Source organism: Coenobita brevimanus, chromosome 90 (genome assembly GCF_032717465.1).
Source record: "Coenobita brevimanus isolate Jiangsu-jjx chromosome 90, ASM3271746v2, whole genome shotgun sequence".
Classification (NCBI taxonomy): domain Eukaryota; kingdom Metazoa; phylum Arthropoda; class Malacostraca; order Decapoda; family Coenobitidae; genus Coenobita; species Coenobita brevimanus.
In genome coordinates this window covers 29,221,357-29,242,410 of record NC_137043.1, presented here as the reverse complement: position 1 = coordinate 29,242,410, position 21,054 = coordinate 29,221,357, and the positions used below count along the sequence as shown (strand labels likewise).

General features: G+C 43.5%; 1 protein-coding gene across 1 annotated transcript in view; it reads right to left on the bottom strand.

Moving 5' to 3' along the window:
- LOC145411653 (uncharacterized) overlaps positions 1-18,724 on the bottom strand; it is a 119,781-nt gene extending 101,057 nt beyond the window's left edge. The window contains exons 1-2 of the mRNA XM_080281659.1: positions 18,641-18,724; positions 6,099-6,204 (exon numbers count right to left, since the gene is read on the bottom strand). Coding sequence (XP_080137785.1) covers positions 6,099-6,204; positions 18,641-18,718 — 184 coding nt within the window. The 5' untranslated portion in view covers positions 18,719-18,724. The remainder of the gene's footprint in view (positions 1-6,098; positions 6,205-18,640) is intronic.
- Positions 18,725-21,054: the final 2,330 nt, after the last annotated feature.

Genomic DNA, 21,054 nt, shown 5'->3' with positions numbered 1-21,054 from the left:
TCCACTTTCTCCAATATCTCCCTCTTCTTCTCCAGAGTCAAAACCACTCTCTTCCTCTTCTCAAGCAGCGGGGCCATCATCACACACATGAAGGAGAGGCACGAGAGCAGCAGGAGAGCCTGCAGCAGGTAAGGCACCACCACGAAAGTGAGCACGTGGGCAGCCATGACGACGACTGTACACTCACAACAAGAGAGAGGCGGTACGTGGGGAGGATGCAGGGGCGCTCTAGCAGACGTCGGAGGAATGACGCACCAAAACAAAGCTGTCCCGTGCCGCGCGCGTCAAGTTCAAATTACGGGCGGGAAAAGGTCAATTTTTTTTTTTTGCAGTTTTCGGACCATTTTAGGAATATTGGATCCCAGGATGATTATGTCCGGTAAGTGGCGATGTCCGGAAAGTGGGCGTCCGGATAGTACAGGGATTACTGTAGTAGGCTTAGGCTCATTTCGTGAAGGGTGATGATAGTGATATTTTAGATGTCTTTATGGTGACTTTAAAACACATGGGTGCACTTGACAGTCTTCTAACTTATGCCTAGAAAAAGCCTCCAATGGACTGATTCACTTCAGAAGGAAATAATACTGCTATACAGTAAATCATAATGTCACTCGTATCTATCTATCTCTCTACAGACAGACGCCATAAACCCGTGAGGGGTGACCATTTGTCTCTGGATTAGTTGTTTTACAGGGAGGAGCACTAACCCTCCACTAACCCACTTGCTGATACACAGGGAACACATATGGGACAGTCATATGATTACCACCAAGCGTTGCAAATGGTTTCTTGGCTTACAAGAAACCATTAGGCTTGTTACTCAATGTAAAGCCTCTTGAAAATGAAAGAAGTGTAATAAACAGTGGCAGGAAAGATGGAAGAAATAGGAAGAGAGACAGGCAAACAGAGAATCCATCCATCCATCATCTATGTCGCCCCATGAGGAGCGTAGGAGCCCAGGGCTAGGAAAGTTGGTCCCGACATTTAAGATGAGAGTGACCAGCCTCACTCACCCTTGAGTGGCATTACATGAGAAATGAACCCCAACCACCCCTTGGATATAAATCTGCACTGGCTCAAGCCGACTGGAGCCCCTTAATTAGCCACTAAACCACCAGATGCCATAATTTGGTTATATGGTCACCACCCAGCGTAGTAAATAGTTTCTTAGTGTATAGGACATTATTTGACCAGTCACTCAGTGTACAGTAACCCACAGGCAGAACGAAGAGGAAAGAATGAAGGAAAGAAAGACAGAAGAGGGAGTGTAAAGTCATCCATAGGCACAAGAAAGAGGAAAGAATGAAACAGAATAATAACGGTGATGGAAAAAGTAGACAGAACTACATCAGGTGAGTGGATGATGGTTGCTACCACCCACCACCAACTGGTATCCGATATAGCATTTTAATGTACTTCTGAGCACTTGCTAATCACTGTAATATTATATTATTTTGACTATTGTATATTGCATTCGAAGCAGTTCGACGATATGCTTGGTTCATGCAAACATAGGGATGTTACAGTGCTACTTGGCATACCAGGCGCTGGAACGTGCATTTTCTAAGGAGCCTGAATCACTTGAGTTACGAGTAATGGTTGTGGTTTTGCACATGGTATAAAAAGAAATCACCTTCGTTCATTGTTTAATTTGAGAGCATGTGGTATGCTGCAGATATGGTTGTTATCAGTTGCACAAAAAACAGAAGGAAAGGTGCAAACCACTGTTACAGATACCAGCCCTATTGAATCTAACATGCATCTTGTGTTGCATGCATTTACAGAAACATCAATTCCTGGGGGCCAGATACATTTCTGGGAGACTGTTCATGCTGAATGTGTCAGCCTTGTTCACTTGATGACAACTCACAAGCTACATAATCACTAGCTATATCTCTTCGGTTTCCTAACCCTCAAGTAATTCTGTTAAACCACAATTTGTTCATTTAATTTTTTGTCTACCTCCTGGTGTTCTGCCCCACATTCACATCCCTAGATCTTTTCATCCTGTATTCTTACCATGTTTAAACCACCTCAGTTTACCTTTGTGCATCACATCACCAATACATTCAATTCCCACCCAACCTCTCAGCAACTCATTTCTAGTACTGAACTGCTATCAGTGGCTCTACCATGACATTCAGGAAAAACCACATATCTATCTAGCCATCCTAATCACTGCATATTCAGATCTTTGAACATCCTCCTCCTTTACTGCCCAACACCCCCATAAAGCAGGCAGATTTCATACATACAGAATACAGTTTTGTCCTTAGTGTGAAAAAGTTCTTCCACTCTCAATTATTGTAACAGACTTTATAATTTGCTAATTTAATTTCATTTACTGAGATTCCAACATGCATGCAAGCAATAGCTTTGGTCACCTAACGGTAGTTCTCTGTGCTGCTAGATCTCGAGCAGCCTCTCTATTCAGTCCCTTACGCTCAACATTTATAACTCTCACCCTCCACACCCAGCTGTCATCCTGCTTCCTTTCCACATGTACAAACCCTCTCAATCTACCCCTTCTCACCACATCACCAACACATTCAAGTCCTATCCTTCCCCTCAACTCTTCATTTGCAATCCTAACACCCAATGCCTAACATTCAAGAATACACTACACATCCATCTGATCATTCATATATCTGTGCATTTGAACTTATCCTCCTTTAACTCTTCATTTGCAATCTTAACACCCAAGGCCTCACATTCAAGAATACACTACAGATCCATCTGATCATTCATATATCTGTGCATTTGAACTTATACTCCTTTACTACCCAAGTCTCACTACAACAGAGCAATACCACTCCTAACACATGCTGCATACAAAGATCTCTTAGCACAGACGAGTTCCCTCTCGAGAGGAGCAACAACTCCCAGAACTTCTTCAAAACACTCCTTACCTTTGCTACTGAGCTAGCTCCAGCCTCACCTCCAGCACCCATCACATCCCTCCACACACACTCACGGGAATCTACAGCAAGAATAATCCTTTTCCATCTCTCATCTTCTGAATGCTCTCCTCTATATATTGCACATTCAAAATCAGTGTTATTTTGCAGCCTACCTCAAAGAACACTACAAATTTTATGCATCCACATATCATGAATACTGCAAAAACTGGCATTTTTTCTCACACCATTGCAGCAAACTACACATGGACTTACTCCTCCTGCCATGACAGTATTTCTACCATCCCAATATCCTCACTTCTGTTTTATCAATGTTTACTTTCAAATTCTTGTACTCCATTCCATCTCTCCACTTCCTAAACCATTCCCTTTGCTCCCCTCTTATTCTCTGTGATCAACATTAATACATCAGCATACAACACCTCCCATGAGTGTCCATTCATGAAGTGATGTGAGAGAGCTTCAAGCACAATAATAATTTTATCATCCAGATATCAATTTCCTCTACACACTTCATAGATACATCTGCCTAGTCTAATATGGCATATCTAACCCTCTCTCCTTGTTCAACCCCTACCAACTGCAGACTTGAAGCTGACCAAGTCTTGTAGCTAATCTCATACTAATATTGCATCTCTTGTGCACTCATTTATTACACATTACAATGGATCTACATATGAATACCTTTATTTTTGCTTCCTGATTCTCCCTATGAGTGTTTCTCCTTAACATGGCACGCTTGCACCTCCCTTTAGTCACTATTCCACCCACCTCTCCCATTCTTGTCACATTCAAAATACAGCTGCTGCCTAAGCCAAGGAGGTGACTGGGTTTTTCAAGATGGCTTTTTGCTTTCAAACAGCGTACCATAATTTTTCATCTACGATGCAGGCAGTAATGATGCAGGGGGAAACTACCTAAGCTGTATCATCCAAAGCTGTAAAAAAAACTGATGCCTAGAACCCACTGGCTCAAACCAGAAGCAGGGCCAATGGCCTTGGAGCACCCTACCAGATCAGCCACAGGGAAACTCACCAACATGCAATACAGCACTAAGATTGTCCCAACAATTTTCACCCAAAGATACGGCATACCTATCAGGTAAAGGTGGCAGCTCTGGGAACCACAGCACCCTTTACTACGGTAGCAAAGGCCCAGCCCCAGCCTGACTCATGCCTGGTGCAGTAACTGGTACCACCAAGCCCACCTCATCCTATCTGCCATTGCTTGTGCATTTCATTTCATACAGTTGCATGCCCTTGCTGACACTAACACTCTATTGGGGTTTGGTTATTTGGTTTCTTCATACAGCTACAGTACAAGATGCCATTTGGCATGTCACTCAAGGTACAATATGGGGTGAAGTGGAACCGACTATGGTCCTCCTTTACCTGGATGGTTAAATGCAATTGCAGTGTTCATCCAGGAACCAAACCTCCACACATTTCCCTGTCTTCCTGTGGTAAGGTGCTGTCAGCTGCAAGGGAACATCACTTCACAGCACAGAATGACCCTGCAGGGGCAACTGCTTGATTGCAGTTGAGTCAGCTCAGCAGACAGACTGAGGTTGATCAACAACACCAACAACTAGAGGCCCCTCCAAGGAAGGAATCACACCAGCCGCAACCCGATACATATCTAGCGCGGCTCAGAATTTGACCTTGACCTTAACCTACTTTCACCAAATTTTGAACTCGTAGGAGATTTTCCCTCCTAATACACACCTGTAAAATTTTGTGATGATATCTTGAGTGGCTACAAAGTTATCATGCTAACAGACACACAGACAGACAGACAAACTGAAAACAATATCAGCTTCGCTATCACAGCTGGTAACAACTCAGTGCAACAGTGTGCAGATGGGGAGCATCTCCACTAATTCATACCTTGTACTGGTGTTTGGACTGGTAGGGAACACAAATGATAAAGAATACCGGTGTACAGCAAAGTACAGTAGCTAGTTACAGTTACTACAGTATATATAAACTAATGTTTGTTAGGTAGTCTTCAACTCCTTGAGCTCTCTATATATCTATCTATCTATCTATAGCCCGACGTCCTAATCCCGCAAAGGGTGGCCGCAGACAAAACGCTTCCAAGTCGCTCTGTCACCCACCTTTTGACTACCCTCCTCCCAACTCACTCCCCTCATATACCTCTCAACTCCATCCCTCCACCTCATCCTCAGTCTACCCCTCCCTCTCCCTCCCTCCACCTCACGTACATACACCCTCTTAGTCAGTCTTTCATTCTCCATTCTCTCCACATGTCCAAACCACCTCAGTGTATTTCTCCTAATCTTCTCAACCACATCCACATCCACCCCACATAGTTCCTTCACTTCTTCATTCGTCAACCTGTCCCTCCTTGTCACTCCACATGCTCCTCTCAGGTAACTCATTTCCACTGCTCTCACTCTTGACTTGTTCCCCTCTTGCAAGGTCCACGCCTCGCATCCATAAATCAGGGTAGGGATCACAATACTATCATGCAGTGACTTCTTAACTTCCATACTCACCTCCCTATTTCTCATCACTGCTTTCAGTGAACCAACAACCTTCCTTCCCTGTTGCACCCTTTCACGCACTTCATCCCCCAAAGTATCCTTACTCATCACACTACCCAAGTACTTGAATGCACTCACATTCTCCATTCAAGTACTTGGGTAGTGTTTTGAGTAAAGATGGAACTTTGGGGGATGAAGTGCGTGAAAGGGTAAAGCAGGGAAGGAAGGGTGTTGGTTCACTGAAAGCAGTGATGAGAAATAGGGAGGTGAGTATGGAAGTTAAGAAGTCACTGCATGATAATATTGTGATCCCTAACATAACGTATGGATGCGAGGCGTGGACCTTGCAAAGAGGGGAACAAGTCAAGAGTGAGAGCAGTGGAAATGAGTTACTTGAGAGGAGCATGTGGAGTGATAAGGAGGGACAGGTTGACGAAGGAAGAAGTGAAGGAACGTTGTGGGGTGGATGTGGTTGAGAAGATTAGGAGAAATACACTGAGGTGCTTTGAACATGTGGAGAGAATGGAGAATGAAAGACTGACTAAGAGGGTGTATGTAGGTGAGGTGGAGGGAGGGAGAGGGAGAGGTAGACCGAGGATGAGCTACTACACCCTTATCAGTTAAAGGAGTTTCTAGGCAAACAAACTTTATCATGTACTGTACTGATACTGTACCAGTGGTGAGAGCCAAGAATGGATCAGCTGAGAGAAGAATGGCAAGGTCATCTGTCACCTCCCTTATGAGCTGTGTCTTGGCAGCAGGCAGTAGCTGATTTACCTCCTGAAATCACACACCACACTATATACTGTACTATACACATAAATGGTATAGTATCAATGAATAGTAGCTACTGTAAAAAATTGACAATAATTTCCAGTTACCACTAAGTCAGTAAATTTTCTGATCATCACATTATGTTACTATCCAGTCTCATTCATGACCATTTATAGTAGCAACAATGAATGTTTATATTAATAAAATTATACAAATTGTAATTCTTGTACTGTACCAAAAACGCTTTTCTGTTTGACCTTTTTTTTTTTTTTATAAATAAGATGAACTTAGAAAAAAAAAAAAAAAAAAAACAGACCTCAGATTACAGGTGTCCTCTGTTCATAATAAAATTTGTAACACTTGGACCTGAACTGCTGTAGGTCGAAGCTTGGGGGGAAACTAATTTGGGGAAGTGAGTTCCAAAGAGAAGCGATTTGGGAAATTGAGGAATTCTGATAGACAGTGCTCCCGCAATACAAAAGTGTGACAGTCAAGTTGTGAATGTTAACAGACACCCACGTAGCATAGGGGAAGGCAAGGAGGGGTGACACAATGGATGCAACTTTGTCTGAGCATTTTCCATAGAAAAAGCTATCTGTAAAATACAGTGCTGGAAGGGAGGCAACATTTCTTATTAGGCCTACTCATAGGGGAGGTAGTTCACGCGAACTGCAGAGTTATTAATTATTCTTACAGCATTACTCTGAATTTTGTCCAGGTGCTTTAGTACAGCCTTTCCACATCCATTCCACAAAAGTGGAGTGTAAACCTATTTCAATTTCATACATTAAAAAGGTAAATGTTTGCAAAACCGAAACACTGGATTTCTAAGAAATAATAATGTAAATCAACCATCCATTCACTTAATGTAGTGCTGCCTACTTCTTCCATCACCAATATCATTCTATTTCTGTGTCTGCCCTCCTCTCTTCCTATTTCTCCCATCTTTCCTGTCACTTTTAATACTCATCTTTCCTTTTTCAGGTGGCTTTACACTGAGTGACAAGCCTCATGGTTTCCTGTAAGCCAGGAACCATTTACAATGCTGGGTGGTAACCATATAACCAACCCTTACATGTTCCCTACATGTCAATCAACGGGTTGGTGGAGGGTTAGTGCTCCTCCCCACAAAAAGAACCAGCTAGCTCAGAGTCAAATGGCCAACCCTTACAGAATTATGGCATCTGGATATAGATACACACAGATAGAGAGAAGTCACTGTAGTTCTAAGCCAACTTTCTTTTGTGAAGTTTCTTCCAGGAAAAAAAAAAAAAATAATACTAATCTATCTCTCTATCTATCTACTGCCAGATGCCTCAATCCCATAAGGGGTGACCACAAACAAATCGCCTCCACGTCAGCCTGTCCTCCACCATTTCACTGCCCTTCCCCCAGCTCACACACCCCTCTCTCATATACCTCACCATCCTTCCACCTCATCCTCGGCCTCCCCCTCCCTCTCCCACCTCCACCTCCACCTCACATACACTCTCCTCGTTAGTCTCTCGCTCTCCATCCTCTCCACATGGCCAAACCTCCTTAGTGTATATCTCCTAATGCTTTCTATCACATCCACACATCAACATTCCTTCACTTCCTCATTTGTCAGTCTCTCTCTCCATGTAACTCCACGTGCTCCTGTCAAAAAATTCATTACCACTGCTCTCACTCTTGACTTGTGTCCTTCTAACAAGGTACAGACTTCACCTTCATACATTACAGCTGTAATCACAATGTTATCATTTATCAAGCAGCAACTATTTTACTTCAATGCTCACCTCCCTATTTCTTATCACTGCCTTTAAAGAACCAGTAATCTTTCTTCCTTGTTGCACCCTTTCAAGCACTTCATCCTCCAAACTTCCATCCTTATTCATTATACAACCCACATACTTAAATGCACTCACATTTTCCATTTCCTCTTCATCCAACCTCACTGCACATTCAGTGCCTTCATTTCTCTCGAAGACCATAACTTTACTCTTCCCTAAATTCACCTTAGATTCCATTTCTTACACACTCTCCCAAACTCATTCACCAAGCCTTGCAGTTCCCCTTTGCTTTCACTTAACAATACAGTATCATCTGCAAACAACTGTACAGGAAGTTTCTAAATGCTGTCTTCTCTCATTAGGGCTGTTCCAACATCCACTGTCATACCTTGTACTGTACCTCTTTTGCAACTCCATCCATATACAGACTGAACAACCATGGAGACATGACATACCCCTGTTTCAATCCAACATTCAGAGAGAAAAATTCACTCAGTTCATTATCCACACACACTGCAGCCTTAGTACCGTACTAGATACTCTTCACGGCATTCAACCTCCCATTTACACCATATATTCTTAATATTTTCCACATTCTTTGTGTATCCATTCTGTCATATGCTTTGTAGAAATCCAGGAAGGCCACATACAACATCTTTCCTTTCTCTAGGAACTTTTCCATTAGAAACCTAAAGATGCATATCTGATCTACACAACCTCTTCTCCAACTAATTCCTCTGCTATTTCCCTAACTCTGTCAATATGTATCCTCCCATATACTTTTCCTATCATAGTACTCCCTCAATTAGCTGACATAAGAGAGCCAAAGGCATATCTGGGTAGTGGAAATATCCGGATAATGAACAATATCCCCCCTACTATGGCCAGACCCTACCTATACCCAACCTCCAACCTATACCTAACCTATTTATTTGTACGGTACCTCTGCTTATTTTGGCAGTGTTTTCCGGTCATTCAGGCATATTTAGACATCAAAACAAACACAGCAATATCCAAAATAATTATTAAAAAAAAAAAAAAAAAAAAAAAAAAATGAAAACCATAAAACACCCTACCTATTAACTACTGTATGTACAGTACCTCTCCTAGTTTTGGCATTGTCTTCAAGTCAGTGTCATATTTAGACATCAAAACAAATATAGAAATATCCAAAGAAATGCTAAACACCAAGAAAACCATGAAAAAAAAAAAAAAAAATACTAATGTGTACAGTACCTCTCCAAATTTTGGCAGTGTGTGCCAGCCATTCTGCCATACTGAGACATCAAAACACACACAGGAATATCCATATTAACCCTTTCTGATTCAAATGACTATTTCGATCGTCATTTCAAATCCAACCACAGAGATTCGGATGACGCTTTTGATCGTCATTTTAAGAAACTTTTGTAAAATATTCACCATAAATCGCATTTATGTACAAACAAAGAGGCTCGAGCATGATGTCACGGAATGGTTGCTCTATATGTGGCGGTATTGCACAGCTGGTCTGACTCATGGCTTTGTTTCTTCATAACTTTATTCTTGGTGAATATTTTTCTACAGCAAGGTATAAAATTTTTGGTTTTTGCCTAACTTCAACTCGTCACTTTGACTTGTTATTGTCTTTGTTTTCCTTTTATGAACATACTACGATAAAGTACAACTATTCAACTTCAAAATAGCATCATAACCAGCATCCTATCATAAAAAGTGTATTTACATTGACCGATCAAAGGAAAACATCGCGAAGCGAATATGCGGCCGAGACTAAAATGAAATTGTGCATCTCTTTCCTTTCACTTTACTGCACAATGAAATATAAACACAGTATTACCATAATCTATATAACATTGTAAAGGTAATTTATTGTATTTTTGCATGGTTTAAACCAAACTTACATATCTTTACTCATTATTTTTTGCCGAATATTTTTCTACGGCAAGGTATAAAATTTTTGCTTTTCGCCTAACTTCAACTCATCATTTTGACATTTTATTTTCTTTGTTCTCCTTTTTTAAACATACTACAATAAAGTACAACTATTCAGCTTTAAAATGACACCAATACCAATATTCTATCATGAAAAGTGTATTTACACAGAGCGATCAAAGTAAGATATCGGGCCGCGAAGATTTGGGTCAGCGTGAGTGGCTGACTCTGGCACAGACATTATCTGCCTGGCCCCAAAATCTGATAGGGTTAATGCTAAGCGCTAGGAAAACAATGAATAAACAACAAAAATTCACAAAAAACTAAAAATGGTTGGAAAATCAATTATCTTTCTGCGACATGAGTGATAGCTGTTCCCAGGGCACACACACACACACACACACACACACACACACACACACACACACACACACACACAAATCCACGGCCAAATATGCAACTGGAAATTGGGTACCGCTATACTGGTATAACACACACACACACACACACACACACACACACACACACACACACACACAAATCCACGGCCAAATATGCAACTGGAAATTGAGTACCGCTATACTGGTATAAATGGTATACCATCATCTTCGTTGGTGTTTCTATTATGGTGATCCCTCAATTATCCGGACGCTCATTACCCGGACATGTTCAGTGTCCGGATGCGGGACCTTGGCTCTATTAAACCATTATCCGAATTTACTTGCTATTATCTGGATGTAAAAGTGCCAGAGAATTTCTGCCGGCCAGCCGACATGTCCAAACATTCGGTATGGTGGCCGCTGGGCTCAAGCCGTGAACAGGAAGTAGTCCGTAACCCACAACCAGAGCTAAGATGTCTGTCCGCCCATGTACTGAATGGTCAACATCTTGCGGTCCTGTGATCACTCCCAATGAACCTCCAGCACCTGAGCAATGAAACTGTAACCCTCAAGCAGTGTCAAAACGTCCGTACGCATCCTCACCCAATGTCCAGAATCCCGCGACCACCTGGCTAACTCTTTCCTCACTGTCACTGAGATTGTAACACAGACAACAAGCCATGAGTACGTATTCGATGACAGAGCCTGTCCGCCTCTCTATCGAACGTCGAAATTCGCGCAGCCACTGGGCTAAGTCTTGCCCAACCACCACCACCATCGACCAGAGACCACAAGCCACGAGTACATGTTCGGTGACAGCGGCTGTCTGCCTCTCTACTGAAGGTCAAAATTCACACGGCCACTGAGAGAAATGCATATCACACACAAAGAGAGAGAAAGAGAGAGAGAAACAGAGAGAGATTCCTTTCTATGCTATGATTACAATACCAGTACAGAAATTTCTGTACCAATGCATATGACTACTGTACTGTACACAGTATAGTACTGTATGTGTGCATGTACAGTACAATACACTTCCATTCAGTGTGGGTATTCGTTTCAATACCACAGTCAGCCACCTTTAGCAAGCAGCCCTACTGGGATGGATTAGGTTTGGTAAGGTTAGGTAAAGCTAACCTATGTAATTTTGCCTGGGAAACACATACAGCATATCATCGAGAAAATGCTATGGTTATTTTTGAAAGGATGAAGTGAACGTGGTTCCTGGTTAAGGAGTACAGGTGGCCACTGTGCATATAACACAGACCACAAGCCATGAGTACACGTTCAGTGACAGCGCCCATCCGCCTCTCAATCAAAGGTCGAAAGTCACACGGCCACTGGGAGACACACACACCACACACACAAAGAAAGAGAGACACATTCCACACACACAAAAAGAGAGAGAGACACACACACACACACCACAAACACAAAAAGAGAGATTCCTTCCCACACTATGATTACAATATCATTACAGTAATTTCCGTACCAGTGCATATGACAGTACTGTACTGTACACAGTACAGCAATGTATGTGTGTACAGTATGTACAGTACAATACTGTACTGTACAATATACTTCCATTTGGTATGGGTATTCGTTTCAATACCACAGTCAGCCACCTCAGCCAAGGAGCCCCGATGGGATAGGTTAGTTTGGTAAGGTTAGGTAAAGATAACTTACGTAATTCTGCCTAGGAAACACATTAAGCATACCTTCGAGAAATTCTATGGTTATTTTTTAATGGAGGAGACGAGCATTGTTCCTGGCTGAGGGGTACCGGTGGCCACCACTCATGTAACAGAGATCACAAGCCACGAGTAAATATATGGTAAAACCCACCGTCTGCCTCTACACCAAATGGAGGGAGTCCCCCGGCCTCCGAGATTAGTGCGGAAACCCCCCATCATGCGCGCCTGTCCACTTCCCTACCGAATGGTGAGAGTTGCCAGGCAGGCCACATTAGTCATACACTGACTAAGGCGGTGATCTACTGGTAATCCACTGTTGCCGTAACGTACTAATCCTTGCCTGGGCAAACGTAAGTGAACGTTATATACAGATGTCAGTTTGTTGCTTGTTGCTTCCTCTGTGCTCAAAAGCAACCATTGGGTGTGATATGGCAGTGTTATACTGCTTGTCGGTGAACAGAAGCCTTCACCTCAGTTCATGCCTTTCTGCCTCTCATGAGTGGTAGCGCTTGCAATGATGGCTGTGATTGTGGTTGCATTTGTGGTGGTTCCCTACCTTCTTCAGGTTGTGGCCCTACTCTGCTGTATTCTTGTGTGTATGGTGATGGCCCCACCACCACCTAAGAAGTGGAAGAGGAAGGTTCTGAGACTGAAGAAGAAGCATGAGATATTGGGCAAGGTTGACGCAGACTGGATCACAAGACGTGTACTTCGCGAATATGATCTAGCCCATTCAACACTGTTCGGTATCAAGAAGTCACGTGACAAGCTTACACAGTACAGACAGGACTTTGCCAAAAGCGCACATCATGGCAACGGGAAGGTAATGGGCCTGGTCTGGCACGCCATTATCGACCGGTCAACACTGATGTGGTTTTGTCAGCAACGTGGTGCTGGGGTGCTAGTGCGTGGGGACCGAGGTGAATGCTGCTGCTGAGAAGTTTGCATGCCTGCACAACGTGCAGGACTTCAAGGCATCTGAGGGATGGCTCTTTCGCTTCGACCTTCGCCGAGGACATACTGGCTGTAAGGCACACGACAATGCCTTGGATGCAGCAGCGGAGGAAGTAGACCTGTTTCGCCAGAAAGTGCAGCACCTGATCAAGGATGAGGGCCTTGCCCTTGGTCAAGTCTATAACACTGACGAAACTGGTCTGTTATACCGCTCCTTGCCAACCAACACCCTGGCTGAGGAAAGAGAGAAGTCTGTGCCTGGTCAGAAGTTGTCCAAACAACGTGTCTCTGTTTTGTGCTGTGCCAATGTTAACGGGATGCACTGCCTCAAACCCGTTGTTGTTGGGTGTGCAAAACAACCACGTTGTATCTGTGGGTTGATGGATAGCCTGCTTGTTGTGTGGTACCATTCTGTTACGGCCTGGTTTACTGCTAAGATCTTCAAAGACTGGTTCCACAGACATTTTGTCAAGGAGGTTATCTGTTATCAAATGTAGGTCCTTGGAATCGCTCGTGACCAGGTGAAGGAACTCCTGCTCCTGAAATATGCTCCCGTCCATCCGTCTGAGAAGGATTTGGTTGTTTTTGACAGGCAAATCACCATCCACTCACTCGAGTGCTGCTCTCAGGTGTCTGGCCTTTCCTCTCCTCCCTCCTTTCCTTCCTTCCTCTTCTGTCTTTCTTTACTTCATTCTTTCCCCATCCTTCTGTCCACGGGTGACTTTACACTCCCTCTTTTGTCTTTCTTTCCTTCATTCTTTCCTGTTCCTTCTGCCTATGGATGTCTCTACATTGTGTGATAAGCCGAATGGTTTCCTGTACACCAGGAAACCATTTACTACGCTGGGTGGTAACCACAACCAAATTATGGCACCTGGCAGTTTAGTGGGTAATTGCGGCACTCCAATCGGATTGAGACGGTGAAGGTTTATATCCAAGGGATGGTTGGGGTTACTGCTCATGTAATGCCACTCACAGATGAGGGAGGCTGGTCACGCTCATCTTAAATGTCAGGACCAGCCTGCATAACCCCGGGCTCCTACGTTCCTCATGGGGCAACGTGGGATTGGATGATGGATGGATGGATTAGGTGCATGTTTCTGCCTGATAATACAACTGCTCTGATTCAACCAGTGGACCAGGGTGTCATCATGGCTGCGAAGAGAGTGTACCGCAGGAGGTTCCTGAACAAGGTGATGATGGTGTTGGAGGATGAGGGCACGGTCGAGGACACACATGGGAAGCAGACCTTGCAGAATCTCTGGCGTTTTGACCTGAAGTCTGCATTGTTCTGCTGGGTGAACACGTGGAAGGAAGTCTCCGTCAAAACCCTCAAAAGCAGTTGGTGTCATCTCCTGCAGGGAATCGATGTCAAACACGACTTCGAGGGATTTGACGTGGATGATTTCCACAGTCACCTTAGAACAGCAGGGGGGCAGGTGGATGTCGATGATGTGCAGGAGTGGCTGGACGGCAGCGGCGGCGATCCTGGTTACTAGACCATGTCTGATGTGATTGCCACTTCTGCCTCTGCAGGCAAAAAAGGACAGCGGGACCGACAAGGATGAAAACCCTGCATTGCAGCCCTCCACAACTCCTTCAGTACCTCGTCACAGTGTCCTCTGTGGTTACCTGGAGGGGATGCTACAGTACCTATGCTGAGCACCCAAACTGTGACAGGGAGTTGGTGCTGCTCCGCCTGGCGATGGAGCTGCGGGCTGTCCGGGATGCTGTCATCCTCCAGCAGAATCGTCAGTCTCATCATCAGACCAGGATTGGCTCATTCTTAAAGCCTGCGATCCCCACAAGTGCCAGCCCATTCTCACCACCACCACCAGCTCGTTTCCTGCCTTCACTTTCGGATCTGCTACCAAGCATGTCAACCGCTGCTGAGTATCTGCTGGAAGTACGTTTGCAATTGTCTTCAGAGTCTCCTGAGGTGGGAAGGCCACCATCACTGCACTGCACTTCACCTGTCATCGCCCAGCTCCAGCAGGTTGAGGATGACGAGAAGTTTATAGACCTTTGTTAGGCACTACTGTTTGCCACTAGACCACACACAACAACTCTACACCTGCTGGAGGTGGTGGGTTACGAAGCCTGGCGGCGGTGCACTGGGTAGTAAGTACCCTAACCGAATGTTTTTCGGCAGGTGACTTTAGGTTTCCTTCATAGTTTCCTTGGTGCTAAACTTCATTTAGGATATTCCTATGTGTGTTTTGAGGTCACAATATGGCAGAATGACCCGAACACAGTGGTAAAAATAGGAGGAGTACTATGCATATTGTAGTGTATAGGTAGGGTGTTTTTTGGTTTTCATTTTTTTTTTTTTTTTTTGCATGGTTTTCTTGGTGTTGAAAATTAGTTTGGATAATCTTATGTATGTTTTGATGTCAAAATATGCCAGAATGGTCTGAGAACACTACCAAAATAAGGAGAGGTACTATACATACAGTAGTGCAAAGGTAGAGTGCTTTTTGTTTTTCAGTGGTTTTCCTGTATGGTTTTCTTGGTGTTTACCATTACTTCCGATATACCTATGTGTGTTTTGATGTCTAACATGCCTGAATGACTGGAAAACACTGCCAAATTAGGCATGGGCACTGTACAAATTGGTTAGGTACAGGTTGGAGGTGGGTATAGGTAGGATCTGTGTATGGTAAGGGAACAGTGTTCGTTATCAGGATGTTGCCACTACCCAGACATGCCTTTGGGTCTATTAAGTCTGGATAAATGAGGTATTACTGTATAACATAAGCTAATAAAAACACAGACAACTGATGAAAAAACTAACAAAGCTGCAGTGAGAACAAATGTTGTTCAAGAGTACAACTTACCTTCATATAACTCCCCACCATCCTAGTGCAAAATTTTGCCTGCACCTTGCAAGAGTTAACCACATGTCTAGATGCAAAATTTCATGAGCTTTCTTGTGGATTTCACTGAATTTTGATTTGACAAACAATATTCACATATATCGCCAAGAACTTTAAAAGTTCACAGGTTCGTGCTTTCAACACGAAGGAGGGGGGAGCCGAGAGGCAGGGCTAGCAAGGCGGGAAGCATGGGAGGGTATGAAGAAGGGACGGGAAGAGGAGGAGAAGCAAGGCTGTGGGCAAGACTTTCACCCTTTCGTCATGAGGCGGACAGGTGCTTTCACCTGCCTTGTGGCCTGTCTTACATGTGCGTTTGCCATTGGGAAACACAACTCCCGGTGACAGGTGAATTCGGACATTCGGTGTAGAGGCAGATGGGTGCTTTCACCTGACTTGTGGCTTGCGGTCTGTTACATGAGCAGTGGAAGTTAGGAAAAACTAAATCCCGGTGGCCGTGCGACTTTGGACATTCGGTTGGAATGCATATGGCCATTTTGACATTGCTTGTGTGTTATGGTCGGTACTACTTGGGTGCTGGAGGTTCATGGGGAGTGAACAGGCCAGCGTGCGACTCTGACCATTCAGTACTGGGGCAGACAGACATTTTAGCTCAAGTTGTGAGTTACGGACTATTTCCTGCTCACAGCTAGAGCCCGGCAGCGACAATACCGATTATTTAAACATGTCGGCTGGCCGGCCAAAGTTCTCGGGGACTTTTACGTCCGGTTAATTACAAGTAAATTCAGATAATGGTTTGATAAAGCCAAGGTCGAGTATCTGGATAATGAACAGGTCTGGATACTGCACGTCCGGATAAATGAGGGATTACAGGCTACATTAAGAAGACATATGCTCCATTTAACCCTTTTCCTTTGTCCATCTATCTATCTATTGCCAGATGCCTTAATCCCGTAAGGGGTGGCAACAAACAAATCGCCTCCATATCGCCCTGTCCCCCACCAGTTCATTGCCCTGCTCCCAGCTCACACCCCCCTATCTCATATACCCGGTACCTCTCCACTCCATCCCCTCATCTCATCCTTGGACTCCCTCTCCCTCTTCCTCCCTTCACCTCACTCACATACACTCTCTTTGTCAGGCTCTCTCTCTCTTTTCCACTGTACAAGGGAATAATTATACCCAGTACCAGACTTCCAATCCTCCAGGGATCTAATTAATAATAATAATAATAACAACAACATTCACAAAACAAGCAAGATCTTGAGGGGTATATGATGTGGTGTTACGGCTTTGTAAACATTAACCCCAACCTAGCTTTTTCTTCTCCTTAATGACGAAAATAAACAAAAATTAATGAATTTCAAGCCATTTTAGAAATTATCTACTCAAATCCTTAGAGAGAGAGAGAGAGAGAGATCTTGCATGGCATTTAATGTGGTGTTAAGGCTTTGTAAACATTAACCTCAACCTTAGTTTTTTTCTTTTTCTTCTTTAATAGTGAAAATAAACAGAAACAAATGAATTTCAAGCCATTTTAGGCATTAGCCTAACCAAACGTCACTTAACCTATGCTTGATCTGTGTCATTCAAGCCTAACCAAGACCAATTTCCGATCTTATTCTAAGTCATAGGTGGGGTCCATCTTAACTCTGATATCACATTTAAAAACATGTGATAGACCCACTTCCAACCCCCTTTCTAGCTGAATTAAACCCATTATGTAACTGTGAAAATAAAAGCATACCGGTAACCGCCTATAGCCACAGTGCACCACCAAGAAACAAAAATGCATTATTTTGAATGGATGAAACATAGGCAAACCAGGGCTGTGGAATCAGAGTTGGAAGCAATTGTGGTGATGCTGGCGTCGGAGTCGGTAAAATAGTCCTGAGTCTGACTCCAACTCCGACCACCAGTAAAGAAGTTTTAAACATGATGTAAGTGTAACGTGGAGCTATTGTCTTTCAAATGGCAGCTCCTTCAGTTATATTTCTTATTGCTGCTGCAGCTTTTTCTTTTCTCTTATTTTCCACATTTTATTTAGGACTTGTTTGTTGTTCTCCTGTTCTTCATTTATGTTCTTCTTGATTTAAAGGGCATTGTAGGCAGTAGTCTAATTCATTTATGTTGATCATAAACATAGGTGCTGCCATCTGTCAACAAAATAACAAGAACAGAATGTAAACAGACACCACGATCAGCAGATTTCCCACTGAGTGAATATACTGTATCTGGATAATTTCTTGATTCTAGAATCTAAAGGTGAGTTTTTAATAAGAAATTACTAAGAATGAAATGGTTATGGTATAAAGGGACATGGATACATCTGCCAGTGCCTATATGCTGTGAAGTGGGAATTTTGAGCACGTGCAAGTCAATGAAGACCCATCAGGGCAAATTTATTGCAGAGAAAGTCAAAAGGGTCGGAGTTGGAGCCGGACATACAAGAAATCAAGGAGTTGGAGTCAGGTGTTTTGGGTACTGACTCTGTTGCCCTGATCAGCAACGGCACACATTAGAGATCTCACAATCTCACTTATTTTTAACTTGCAGGTGAAATGTCATAGAAGAGAGTTGACTTAGAACAATGCAATGAATTGACTCACACCATTATTTCTTAGGAATCTAGTGTTATGGTTTTGTAAACATTAATCCTTTTAATATAATGTACCATAAGTAAGGAGCTGTACTGCTGTCTAGTTTGAATTCCCAAATTCCTGGGAGTAGTTGTAAAATGGGGGACTTGTGAACCTCAAAATTCCTTAACTAGGAAAAGAGGTACATAGGAAAACTGTGACTACCATATTCAAAGCAGAAAGGCATGACAAAAATACTTATCAATGCCACAAATACGAAAACTCGCAATTCCTTACTTTGTTGACGAGGCGAACGGTTTTCTGGTCAATATCCTTGCTAAACAAACGATTAGTTATGTGTGTAAGTCCCTCCATGGTCACAACGTTTGCATCTGAGACAATATGCCACTGAAACTGAATAAATAGCGAGTCATTACTGTTCAATAGCAAACGATACCATGGTTACCACTACTCGATTTCCTGTTCCTCCCACGTGGTTTGTTTACGTCGCTTGCTTAAAGGTGAGTCTCCGGACAATTCCCCGTCAAAACCACTCATTGTATCCGAGTACGATGCAAGAAAGCATAAATATGATACCTATTTGTAAGAATTATTAATTTAGATTAACACGGCAGAAACGAATGTCCAACATATAAGTGTATCGTGCACACTTATCAACGGGCAACAGTGTATTAAGGCAACAGTTATCAACGCGAATCAAGGCAACAGTGTATGAATGCGAGAAATAATGCAAATAGGGTCACAGGATTTATTTCGAGAAGCGTGAGCAACAGGTCATCAAAAGTAATACTGCAACTTTACCTAGCATTAGTAAGGCCACACTTAGACTACGCAGTACAGTTTCATGGCAAGGAAGTCAGAACGTCTAACCACTTGAATCTGGTAACATCGTTTTTATTCATGTTATCTCCAGACGATTTTAATCAAAGTATGAAAGTTTCGCTTCTCGTACTGAAGGCTGTAAGTCCCTCTGTTCAAAAATTGTTTTAAGATGAATAAAGGCGTTTGACATCAGCAAGAATAAGGGTCTCGTCATACCGAGGTCGAACTATACACACGTTTGAGAGAATTTATAAAAATTTGTGGAAGGATCAAGAACTGGTTTGGTTATAAAGCAAAAACATAGGATGTCGAGTTCGACCACCAAGAAATCGACAGGCCAAGAGAATGGGAGAATGGAGTTCCCCCGTGCTAAGCCCTGTATTGGACTATATAGCCCCGCTAGGGTTACAGGAGCGAGCTACCACTCCCGGCACGGCAGCCCGGGCGAGGCTCGAACTCGCAATCCCCCGATTACGAATCCGGCGCGCTACCACTGTGCTACCGTGCCCCCCTGAACAGGCCAAGAGAAAATATAGGCCAATATCTTGAGCTCGAGTCAGATGTTGAATAAACCTCTTTCAAAAGTTTTCTATCAGTAAGTTATTTATGATGTATACTGCCCGAAAGTGTAGAACGGGGTAAAAGATGGAAGAAGATATTTCGTCAGGCCACGTTCTAAGCATTTTGTTCCTCTGTCACCTACGTTACATTTTGTCACTGAATAACGGAGTACCCAGAACGTGATTCAAGGAAACTGGGTGTTCTTCCAACATTTCGTAGTACCTCGTTCAAAGCAATTTATTTTGCATTGTTTAAATGTGAGGAAGAACTTGACGCCCGCAAGATTACCTTAAAAAAGGAAAGAAATGGAAAAGGAAACCAAATTCAAGACACGTTCATTTCGAGATGCCTGGACACATTGCGTTTAAAAGACTGGATGACACAGGCAGAGGGAAATGCAGAGAGAGGAAGATATAACCAGCATACCAGAGAATGTTCTGGTGTAACATGCAAAATAAATCGCTGAGGAGGAGGTGCTATGAGGCCTCCGATGACTTAGAAAACGAACCTAGCTAAAAGCCCACAAATGCAGTACGAACAAGAGGGCTCCCCCCCCCCCAGGAAAGGAATCACACTATATCTAGCGCAGCTCGGAATATTACCTTGACCTTGACCTACTTTCGTCAATTTCGAACTCGTAGGAAATTTTCATCCCTACTACACGCCTGTAAAATTGTGTTAGGATATCTTGAGCGGCTGTGAAGTTATCGTGGTAAGTCATACAGACCTTGACCTAGTTTCACCCATTTCGAACTCGTGATAGATTTTCAATACTACACACCTGTAAAATTTTGTGATGATATCTTGAGCGGTTGCAAAGTTATCGTGCTAACAGACACACAGACAGACAAACAAACTGAACACAATACCAGCTTCGCTATCACGGCTGGTAAATTTATTTTATTTTTTATCAAAGGGGATTAATCCCCAAGCTAGACCTCATCAGATCATATAGCCCTGCTAGGGTTACAGGAGAGCGCTACCACTCCCAGCACGGCAGCCACTGGGCGGGGCGCGAACTAGCAACCTCACGATTATGAGCCCGACACCCTACCACCGAGCTACCACGCTTTCCCACGCAGCTGGTAAAGATGACATCGGATTCAATAAATTAACGTACCAGCGGCAGCGACAATAACTATACGTGGAGAGAGCAGTAAAATACCCGTCGCCGGACCACCCCCACCGCCACCCCCCACCGCACCACCGAGCCACTACCACACCACCACCCCAGTAGGACACAACGGTGGGGCTAGTGACCCAGGACAAGAGGGTCACCGGGACACTACTGTCCTGAGTCCTTTTTC